Raw genomic sequence first — 11,902 nt, 5'->3', positions numbered from 1 at the left:
TAAAACCGAAACGAAAGCCTTGAGTATCAGCCGATACCGATAACTATCCGATATTGTTTTCTTTAAAAACTCAACTTGAAATTGTTTTTTTTTTTTTTTTTTTTAACTAAAGCATTTCACAGTTAAACTCTTTCACACTTACATCATAAATATAATAAATTTTAAAGGGTATAAATATAATAAAATCAATCCTAATAAAAGGGAAAAAACAGTCAAGTCTCTTTAAATGTAAACATTTCCTGTTTTGTTACAGTATCTGGTATCCGATCCACCATTTTTTGCTTCTTGTCCTGTTACGGATATAAATTTATTTATATTTTATGTTAGTATTTTCCCTTTTCTTGCTTTTCCTGTCATTGCTACTATTTATGCCATTTTTATTATTCACCCATTGTACCATTTTATTTCATTTTGATCTTTAATACAATTTTTTCCACAGTAAAGAACTGAGCTTCATTATAAACGTATGAAAGACGCTCAGTAAATAAAGTTTATATTATTATATATATGATCACTGAGTGTTTTCCTGTCTAAGAGTAATACAATAACGTAAAGCGTTTTTACTGCAGAATTTATTTTAAAGACTTTGTATCACTTGTTCTTTGAGCGTAGCGGACGGAGGAGTTCATTTTTGGAGCTTTTCTTGGTGATTACGCAGCAGCTCAGATGGCTCCTGAGGAATGCTGTTCTGGCACGTCCTGATGAGCCGTACACAGAGCGACTGCAGAGAACGCATCTGTTCTCTCAGCGGGCGGCTCGTTAAACTGCCAACTTTTATTGACACCCTGACACTGACCGGAGAGAGCGAAGGGCAAGGGCGCTCAGTAGGAGAGCCAGCGGTCACGGGTTCCACTTGGCACCTGTCGGTCGACAAATTTACTCGTTCAGAGGACGACTGTAAAACAGCGGGCAGATTTATGCCCGGGCTGGTGACTGCGCGACGGCCTGGTTTGGATTTGTGAGCTCGGGTGGCCGCTGCGCGTTACTCACTTGGTGTTACTCATCTTTCACGATCGCGTATATAGACATCACCGCCATCATCATCGTCATCATCATCATCATCTTCTCTCAAAGCTTCAATCAGCAATTACACAAACAGCAGGAAAGTTTATTACAGTCCTGTTCTCACACAGTGAGCAGCACAATCATCGCAAAAACCATCTTCTCTGACCTTTGACCTTAAGATGTGTGTGAGCTCATCCTCCATTTTCTGTTCCACATCCGGCGGCTGTAGTCGCTTCCTTTCCCGCTCTTCTGTAGTAAAATCTGCCACGAGAAGCTTTATAGCACAAGGCAGTTATCATGATATTACATTTTAAGATTGGTTATTTTTATTTATTACAGGGCTTATTAAGACACGCGGCACAGCTGTGAATGATCTCGATGTACTCCACACACACACACACACACACACACACACACACACACACACACACACACACACACACACACACACACACAGAGAGAGAGCAACCCCGAGAGGTGAGGTAAGGAAAAAAAAAAGCAAACAAAACAAAAATCATCTTTACATATATCTGGGCATCTTTATTTTTGAGTAACAGCTGAGAACAAATTAAAACGAAGTGATTGATTAGGTAAAAGAAGCTGGATTGAAATGATCTAAAATATCCTAAGGAATGCAAAAAAAATAATATATAAACCCAACAACATGACTATAACATTTAACAGCTGATTAAAAAAAAAAAGCTTTAGTGAACACGTGTGTTGCTTTCTGTTCTAATGTTACACCATCAAAAAAAATCCATCCACAATGTGAACATTAGCACAACACATTTTTGAATATAATAATTAAAAAGACAAACATGCTTTTATTTCAGTGTTTAACAAAACCAAAAAAAATGTTTTTTTTTTGTTTTTTTTTTTTCTAATGACGTTAAAAAAAAACTAAATCGGACTGGAAAAAAACTGACAAGTCGTTCACTCAGGCTTGGCAGAACGATGGGAACGAAAACAGAGAGAGGAAGAGGAGCAAGAGGAAGAGGAGTCGTCTTCGTCGCTTAGCCGTGAGTGGTGTCATCCTCCACGAAGTCCTTCGCCTGCTCGGCCGAGATCACATCGATGTGACTCACCTTAATGACACACAAAAGAAAGCGTGAGTTAGAAAACACTCTTCCTGCGTACCGGAGTGTCGCGAGACGCTTCTTCGGCATGGACGCACTTCGCTACGTTAATGTTCGTCACCTTGTTTCTGAATTTGACTCCGTAGAACTTGTCAGCTGACTCCAGCAGCTCGGGTCTGAAGGTGGTGGTGATGAACTGAGCGTGCCCCGCTAACTCCACAATCATATCTATAAAAAAAATAAATAATAAAGACATACATAAATAAAATAAAGCGTGAATAACACCTTGCTACTAATATAAGCATGTTTTACTTCTAAAATAGAATATGTATAAACAAGAATTACGCTGACTGTCCAATCAAATCAGTGGACCAGAACTAACTGTTGTATAAAACCATAACTCTAATGCTAGCGCTACACACACTAGGCAGGTTCACATAACGTGTTCATGTTAGACCACGTCTCAGAGCTGAAATGTTGCGCTAAAACGTCCTGCCTCGTCGTCGAAGGGCGCAAACACCATGTTTCATCACCACACACATTATCTGCATCAAGCCACTTCTCCCAGGGATTCCTGTCCTCGCTTCTTCTCGCTTCTCCTCGCTTCTTCTCCATCGAATATATTAATGCACATATCAGATTATCAGACTTTTTTAGTCAAGTTACGTAACATAACCTGAACGATCAGACCCTGAAACTGATATAATAACTTATCAATATAGAATTTTATAATAGGGAGGGAAAAAAAATAAATCAAGCAGGTGCCGATAGTTTTAGTTTAATAAATATGATTTTTCCTGATGTGAGTGTGAAGTTTGTAAACTCGATTAGAAAAGAGTGTCCATCAGGTTTTGCTCCATCATGAAGAAATGACAGTGATGATGATGATGATGATGACGATGACGACGTGCACCCTTTACACCTGCGCTCCAGGAGTCTCACCTGACACGGCTTTCCTGTGCTGCGCGTCCAAAGCCTGGTCGATCTCATCGAACAGGTAGAAGGGGGCGGGGTCGCATTTCTGGATCGCGAAGATGAGCGCCAGCGCCACCAGAGACTTCTGCCCTCCGGACAGCTGCTGCATCTCCCTCATCTCTCCCTGCTTACCTGTGAAGGACACCTGAGACGGGAGAGAGGAACTGCATGAGGACAGCGGTCACATCAATCACCATCAAAACCTTCTCACTTAAACTAGCAACGACACTACTGATTATACAGTTATTCTAAAAACTGCAGACGCTCGTACTCTGATTCCGACTCCCGTGAACTGGTCGACACTGGGAACACTGCTCTGGGAGGCGGAGCCTCTCTCGCTGTCGGCTCCGCCCTCCCCCTCATCCTGAGACTGCCCCCCCTCAGCGTCTCCTTTCTTCATCACCAGAGTAGCTTTGCCTCCCGGAACTAACTTCTGGAAGACCTCGCTGAAGTTCTTAGACACCTGCAAAAGCGGCGGATAAATGAACCCATCACTAACAACAATTATTTACTGGTAAGGTGAACGCATCCGCCTATAAACATCTGCGTGTAGGTGAGTGTAACATACTGACGCGACGAGGGCCGAGTACACACCTGTTTGAAGGTGAGCTGGATGGCCTCGTATTTACGCAGCTCCAGGACGTTCATGAGCTCCATGATGGACTTGTAGCCTCTGTCCAGCTCGTCCTGCCTCTTTATCAGCTTCTCCTTCTGCTCGGAGAAGTTCACAAACTGGTCCAGAGCCTTCTTATTCACGTGGCTGTACTTCTTCAGCTCCGTGTTACACTGCTCCAGCTTACGGAAGAGCTGCGAGACGTGGGAGAGATGCACACGCTTTCAAGTTCGTCTCTGAAGAGCATCATATCGGTTGGCATTCTTGTAGGAAATCATTTACGGCAACAATACGAAACATTTGAAACTATTCCACATGAAACTATTCCTTCATAACTAACTCTCACACACATGACTATATAATAAAGTTCCAGTCCACGTGCCAAACCAAAGAATTGTACAAATTTTTTTAAAAGTAGATTTTGAAACCTAAGTTGTTAATTGTTACAAATCTGGTCAATAAGAGTTTCTCATCAGGATTCTCCTGGTAAAGAAACGTCTGATGAATACATTAAGGTAGACTGATAGATCACCTACTGGGTGATGGATTTAATACAGTAAAAAAAAAAGTTGACTTTTCAGGAACTCACTAATATTTCCAGAGCATTTTCCCATGACTAGTCCATTTCCAGATTTTGTATAAAGCATGAGAGTTCTACATGTGCATCAGGACTGGGACCCTACAGGTCTATAACACTCCATCTCTCCGTGTGCGTGTCTGAAGAAGGATAATCCACCAGACTGCAGTGTGGAACTTGAGCATGAGCGCTCTTGGCCCTGCCTCAGTAAAAATATTTCAATATGCTGGACTAAACAAAGACTCGTATAAAATGAAGCATCATCTTTACCTCCCTAGAAGGCATGAAAAAGCATGTTGAGCTAAGTTTCACTAATTCACTAATATTAACTGGCTATATTTAACCAAGTTTTCTTTGCTAATCTCAGGTTAGACTAGCATCAATTCCACTAGCTAACAAAGTGGCAGCAAGTCAAACTCCAGCTAATGGTGTGTGTGTGTGTGTGTGTGTGTGTGTGTGTGTGTATATATCATCTTCTAAATCATCTGATTTAGATAAATAATAAATTAACAATAACTTACCTTCATGGGTTAAAAACATTTACTTTTTTATATCTGAGCACATTTAAAAGTAGCAACATTTTTGCTCTAACTTAAGTACATTTTTAAATAGAATATTTCAACTTTTCAGTAAGAATGTGATACATTTGCTATTTTCACATTTGTTTTCACTATTATTTTGCTTATCGATTCTTTTTCTGATGAGCGGATTAGCAAAGTAATAGTCAGTTGCAGCCCTAGAGCTCACACTGAACTGTACCACGCATTTTTCGCGTTCACTTAGTCCCTCTTCTGTAGCTGCTTTAACTTGGCAAGGGTCGCGGTGGTTTAAATTACCAATTTGTTATATTTTGAGAAAGAGAACTAAGTTCATTATAAAATAACACTTGCACAAGTGGGCGAGATTAGTCAGAATTCCTTCGTGAGCGGCCAGGAGGGGGAATAAAATAAACAGTTCTGTGCAATCATCTACCCTGAGTCCATACTATCAACATAATTTATATAACATTATAAAAAAAGACTATAGAGGAAGACTAGATTTAAGCATTTCAGCCCTAAAAGCTGTAACACTAAGATAATAAGCACTCTCTTTCTGTTAAAACTCAGAGTCCTTGGATGATGAGGAATTGGGTCTCTAAACACCGCAGTGATGAAACAAGTCTTTCCATCAAGAAGAGGGCGAGGCTGCATTTATAGGCTGCAGTGATATTTCATAAATAGTGTTTTAAACACACATTCTGACAGATATTTAAAGCTGCAAGGACAAAAATGTCGGGATTCTCAACATCCCCCTCGTCACACTCTTCACAGAGACGTTTATATAATAAGAGAGGAGGATAGAAGAGGGCATAATGAGGGTGTGAGTCACCTCTGTGTAGGAGGGCTGGGACTGTGTGTGTGTGTGTGTGTGTGTGTGTGTGCGTTTGGGGGGTTGAGTGAAGAAAGGGAGAGAAAGTGGGGGTGAAATAAAGAGCTGGACGAATGCAGTGATATCAGCTGAGAGATGGAGAGAAGATAAGAAAATGAATGGAGCAGAACGAGGCATATGAAAAAGATGACGAGGCTCCTGCGCTACCGAACGCGCTGAGAGAAACATAAAGGCGTGAGAAGTGTCACCTGTTTGAGCGTGAGCGTCTGGTACTTCTCGAAGGCCTCCTGCGGCAGCGAGCCGAGCTCGCGGATCTTCTTCATGCACTCCTCCTTCTTCTTCAGCAGCATGCCCTGTCGGTTGGTCATCTTCTCCAGCTCCTTGGTGTCGTGGTTGATGGCCTCGTTCTGCTCCTTCTCAATGTTCTTCCACCGTTCCATGCTTTTTATGTGGTCCTTAATCTCCACCTCGGTTTTATCGATCAGTGTGTCCAGGTCTGAGAGAGAAGAGGCCGATACAGCGGCGGTTAAAACCCAAACTTTTCCACTGTCGTCATGATTGCTGTCATGATCTGCGTCTCAAACCGAAAACTCTGACCTCATATTCAAAAGTATTCAATAATCTCGAAAGTCCTGAATGCTGGTACGCAAAACAGAAATTTCGGTAGGTTTGAAGCAGACATGAGGTTTTTAAAATTAAAATATTCACTGTAATAGGAAAACTAATTAGAGTTAGTGCTCAATAAAGGTCTAGAACAGTGCGTAAGTATGAGATTTGAGACACAATGCTAGTTTGTTTATTTAGCAGAAGTAGATGGACGAGGAAATTTGTCTTTTTTTTTTGCTGAACTACACGAGTGCTGCATGTCAGGACAGTGAAAAAGACTACAAAAAAACAAAAACAAAAAAACAAACAAACGTACCTTAATAATTTAAACATGGCTGGTCTTAATGTGACTCTGAGTAACATTTCGAAATATTAACGCACAGAATCCATCTTCAGTATTTCTAATATTAATCTGTAAAATAACTGAATGAAACGAAAGAGAAGATTACGAGTCCCTCACAATTGCTAAACCCCTAGTTTGGGAACCCCTGACTTACATATACATTATAGTGACAATTATAATCTTTAATCTGACTGATTTGTTCGGGAGGTAGGTATAACAGCATACAGCAGACAGACAGATAGTTAAATCCATGACTGGATCGCTCGTGCTTTAAAGTATCAGTCTCAATTACACTAGAATGTAACATTAGTCAATAGGGCCTTTCACACCGCTTTACTTCCAGAACTAAAGTTACAGGACTAAAGTACTGGGTGATTTTGCGTGAACTATTTCCCAGTACCGTTTAAAGGGTTGCATTCGCACCGACAGCGGGCACCAGGAAGTGACACAAGCCGGTCGACAGCGACGTAATTTGTGCGCGGCGTTCAACAACGGAAACAAAGAAGAACAACGGAAACAACCGGAGGATGGAGGACGCTGTGATCGGAGCTGTGTTTCTGTTATGTCTCGCGGGTTTCACAATGACGGACATGGAATGTCGACGTATACGTAAAGCGACTGAAAGAATGGTATGTTTACACGGCGTTTTAAATCATGGCGAGCGAGGGCGTTTTCCTACGCGTTTGGCCAATCAACGTCTACTTACGTCACGGATAGTTCCAGTTGTGCTGGTTAGACCCTGCTCCGGAGTAGGAACTAATTTAATTCTCGAAAAAGGCAGTCCGGTATTAAAAACGCACCCAGTTCCAGAGGTGCGAAAACGCCCAAAAGTGGGTAGTTCCACAATTAGTTCAGGTACTATGAAAAGGTTCCCATGATGCGAAAGGTTTTAATTAGCTTGCTTTAGAACTGTGCATTTAAGTTCAGTACTTCCTGTATACTCACCCTCTGAGCGGGCCATAGTGTCTTTGATGCGTTTGTTGATACCGTCCAACTCGGACGTAGTGGCCGTGAGGACGGTTCCTCCTTCTGTCTCTCTCAGCTCGTTCAGCTCCTAAAAACACAAACACGTCAGCACTGCGTGTAGTTAGCAGGCATTCTTACCATTTCCCTCTACACAGAAGGTCTCAGCAGTGCTTGGTGTGTTCAGTAAGAGATGAAGTTAAACCGAGTTAGCGTGACCCACCTGCTCCACCTGGTCGAGGCGTTTGCGCAGGTTCTCATTCAGGTACGTCTCCACCCTGGTCATAATGCCCTCCAGTTTAATTCTCTCGTTCAGCAGCTGCCTGTTGTCCTACGATGAAAAAAAATATCACGTTTATACGAGTACTGTGTGACACGGAGCTTTGGGAAGGTCTGAGCAGCAGGCATTAGGGTTAAGGAGAGCTGGTTAAGGTGGACGCGTACCTGCTGCAGCTGTCTGATCTCGTCGTTGAGGTCGTCGACGCGACGCTGATCCTCCAGGCTGAGCTGGGAGAGCAGGTCGGTGCCGAGCTCAGCCTTCAGGGACTCCCGTGTGCTCTCCATGGCGTGCAGACTGGCCTCCAGACTCTGCAGACTGCGTTGCTGTAGGGGTGAGAGAGAGACACAGACAGAGAGAGAGAGAGAGAGAGGGAACAGTTTCACTAGGTTTGTGCCAATATTACACTTTCATATCACCATGACTACGCTGCGCTCGATGGCAAAATGTAAACTGAGGAGCACAAACAGAAATGCAGGAACATGATTAAACACTCATAAGAATTTCGCTTCATTCTGTCCAACCATTTCTGCTTTTTTTTTGGTGTTGTTCCTTACTTACAAATTACATGTTTTGTATGTAATGACATCATAGATGGTATATTTGGCATAATATTTAATACAGCAGGATGCAGTAATATTTAAAAATTAAAATTGCCATTTCAAGCACTGTCATGAAGCAAGCATTCGGGTTTTGGTTTTCTCTAATTATCCGTGCATTCCCTTACCATTATCATTAGTCTAACATCAAGCAGAAAAATCCGATACATTCAGTATATGACACTGATATTCACGCACATGAGTACCTAATATATTAGAACTTTTTGCGACATCATCGTGATATCGTGTTGTATGTTGTTGTAAGCTTTCTACAATCGTGGTGAGAACGGAAAATAAAGCCAGACGCAGAGCTGTTTTTGTCGCTATTAATGGCACTTCTGTGTAGCTGAGAGATGTGTGGGTGTGAGAGAGGAGCTGATATGCGAGGGGGAAAAAAATAATAAATAAAGGTATTTTGATACAGTAATGTGGTCCTTCAATCCTGGACTTATTTAGACACAATTTGAGACTCAACCTGGGATTATGACACACTGAGACTTTACCAATATTTGCCTGCTGTGATAAATAGCTGTTTATTCAACACTTATCGCCCTGATGGATTGAAATTCAGTCCTCTACGTCCCCCTCTACACCTGACTGACATTTGAAGGTGGAGATACGGATCAGCAGAACTGCTGAAATTCGGCTTGATGGTAATTTGAAATGAACACAAACCTGATTATATAAGGGGGACTTGTGTCACATTTAGACAAAAAAAAAATTATTCAATCATTCAGGAATGAAAACTCAGTGTGTTTTGGACATGTAGTATTTATTTCCACTGAGTCCGAGTGTGTTGTACCTTTGGCATGAAGGTTTTCTCAGACTGCTGCCTTTTCTCCTTAAGCATCTTCATCTCGGAGAGGATGCTGTCTCGAGAGGCCTTAAACTTCCTCTGCTGCGTCTCGATCTGCTGCATCTGGTTCATCAGCTGATCGATCTCGTTATTGATGCGTGCACAGGGGTTAAGGGTTTAACTACCACACACACACACGCACGCAGAAAGGTATAAACCTCGACTACAGTTCTGCATTTCTTCCTGCACTTTAAGCTCTTTCTCATGAGACGTCCATTGCACCCGATTATAGGTCATGTCTATAAATATAAACGGACACAACTGACTTCCGAGGTTTTTAAAAGTTTCCGCAAACAGCAGTGCCGTTTCTCGGCTCGGTTCTTCCGCTCGCGGTGTAAGAGCAGACTGCGTGGTTATGTCATCGCTCCACTGTGAGGATGCTGAATGGGTTTCTAAGAATAGCACACACAAAGCGGGCAATCAACAGTGAGAGCCTGAGAATGGGATATTAAAAAACACTCCCTCCTGTGTCTGACTCACCGCTTCAGTCTAGGAGCGCCTCTGTGTTTTGATTACTTTACCTCGCTCCCTCTCTAGTTCTCTCTCTCTCTCTCTCACACACACACACACACACACACACACACTGCTTCATACAGTTGGGTCCATAAGTATTTGGACAGTGGCACAATTTTTGTAAGTTTGCCTCTGTAAACTATGACAATGGATTTGAAATGATGGGGTTTAACAAAAATATTGCATTCACCATTCAGGAATTACAGCCTTTTTTTTTTTGGCACAAAAGTAACTGGACAAGTGACTGATACGCAGTTTCGTGGCGAGGCGTGACCTGTTTCCTCCTTATTTTGTGACAAATTAAAGAGATTAAAAGGTCTGGAGTTGACTCCAAGCGTTGAATTTGCATTTGGTTGCTGTTCATGGGAACTCTCGATATGCGGTCTAAAGACGTGTCAGTGCAAGTGAAGGAGGCCATCATTAGGCTGGAAAAAAAAAAAAACACAGAACCCATCAGAGAGACAGCAGACAGTTTAGGATGTAATGGCTGCAACTCCTAAACAGTTAATGCAGTAGTTTTGTTAATCCCCTTAAATTAAAGTCACTTCAATCACATCTTGATTGCTTCAATTCAAATCCATTGTGGTGGTGCACAGAGACAGAATGAGTAAAATTGGGTCACTGTCCAAATACTTATGGACTCGACTGTAAGTAATCAGAAACTTTCATTTTTCAGTTTTGCCTTGAGACTGAATCCTCTCCTATGCACACTTTTTCCTTTTCGCATACTTAGGGACGCTATTACCATTGCACACTTCCGGCCCTCAACGTTCCCCGCACACACACACACACACACACACACACACACACACACACACACACACACTCTGATAACGGGATGACAGAGTGAGTCACGCAGCTGCCCTCTCTGCTTCTGTGTCGTGTTCATCGGCTTTGGGGCTGAGAGATGTGACACACCAGTGTGAGTGCATGCCTCATCATGAGACTTACCACTAACGAACGTCTTCACTTCCGCCTAGTCATTAAAGTGTGTGTGTGTGTGTGTGTGTGTGACGCAAACTAGCACAAACGATGCAAGACAGTTGAAATCTGCCGGGTGATAATTAGCTGATGAACTGACTTGGGCACGTCAGAGTGTGTGTTGCGGTAGTAGTAGTAGTAGTAGTAGTAGTAGTAGTGTCTTTTTAAAATTGTTCTTATCGTCACTGATCATCTCTCAAACGCTCTACTCTCACGCTCAACTCGTTTACTCTCACTTTTTTTTTTACAAATCTTTACTGCTATTGCACTATAGCGCTATATCATGCTGGAAGCCCTGCTGCAATGAATCATGGGAAGGATATGTTCGATGTTCCTGCGCAGGTTTTCGTTGAGTTTGGCCTCTAGCTCGGAGAGTTCCTCCTCAGCTTTGCGCATGTCCTTCTGAAGCTCCAGACGAGACTTCCTTGTGTCGTAGTACCCGCCTGTGAGAGCGCCGCGGTGGCTCACCTGGTCTCCTACACACACACACACACATTAGTTCACTGAAATATGAAGAAGAAATAAAAATATGACATTGGGAATATAGCTATCAGCTCCGATCGCTGTTTAAAGGCGTAGACGTCGTACCCTCCAAGGTAATGCAGTCCATAGTGAAGGCTCGAGCCAGCTGCGTGGAAACCTCCATACTGCGACAGATGAGCGTCTTCCCAAACACGTGCTTGAAGGCTTTATCAAAGTTTGGACTGTAGCGTAATTTGCTGATCATCGGGATGGCATCCTGAGCAAGAGAAGATCCAGAATTTATTTCGTTTTCAACAGAGTTCGCTACAAATCGTCGCGCTATAAAAATCATTTTGCTTACGTTGGTCTCAGGGTAGGCGGTGTCCCGGACGTCCAGCTTGCTGAGGGGCAGGAAGGTGACCTCTCCAGGCAGGTTCATCTTATTGAACTCCATCAGAATTTTAGTGCTGACCTCGTCAGTCTCTACGATGTGGTAAAACAACCTGACACACGCAAACACACGACACTGAGCAATTCCTGATAGAAACGTTACACATCTTTAGGACACAGCTGACGGATCTGAAGAGTTTCCTTCTTCACACTACTGGCTACTTGCGCGAGCCGAAAATTCAAATCTGAAATTCTTCAGCGTCAAAAAGTCTAATCGTGTTTATTATTTCAATCACAC

General features: G+C 42.6%; 1 protein-coding gene across 1 annotated transcript in view; it reads right to left on the bottom strand.

Moving 5' to 3' along the window:
• Positions 1–1,524: 1,524 nt before the first annotated feature.
• The window catches only part of smc3 (structural maintenance of chromosomes 3), a 26,375-nt gene continuing 15,997 nt past the window's right edge, over positions 1,525–11,902 (bottom strand). Inside the window, exons 17-29 of the mRNA XM_053229501.1 lie at positions 11,576–11,717; positions 11,341–11,491; positions 11,078–11,228; positions 9,205–9,358; positions 7,971–8,129; positions 7,750–7,857; positions 7,509–7,617; positions 5,863–6,110; positions 3,651–3,863; positions 3,328–3,519; positions 3,024–3,201; positions 2,203–2,309; positions 1,525–2,090 (exon numbers count right to left, since the gene is read on the bottom strand). Coding sequence (XP_053085476.1) covers positions 2,019–2,090; positions 2,203–2,309; positions 3,024–3,201; positions 3,328–3,519; positions 3,651–3,863; positions 5,863–6,110; positions 7,509–7,617; positions 7,750–7,857; positions 7,971–8,129; positions 9,205–9,358; positions 11,078–11,228; positions 11,341–11,491; positions 11,576–11,717 — 1,984 coding nt within the window. The 3' untranslated portion in view covers positions 1,525–2,018. The remainder of the gene's footprint in view (positions 2,091–2,202; positions 2,310–3,023; positions 3,202–3,327; positions 3,520–3,650; positions 3,864–5,862; positions 6,111–7,508; positions 7,618–7,749; positions 7,858–7,970; positions 8,130–9,204; positions 9,359–11,077; positions 11,229–11,340; positions 11,492–11,575; positions 11,718–11,902) is intronic.

Source organism: Pangasianodon hypophthalmus, chromosome 25, assembly GCF_027358585.1.
Source record: "Pangasianodon hypophthalmus isolate fPanHyp1 chromosome 25, fPanHyp1.pri, whole genome shotgun sequence".
NCBI classification, from domain to species: domain Eukaryota; kingdom Metazoa; phylum Chordata; class Actinopteri; order Siluriformes; family Pangasiidae; genus Pangasianodon; species Pangasianodon hypophthalmus.
Note: the sequence above shows the minus strand (reverse complement) of the source record. Positions and strands in the feature narration are given on the sequence as shown.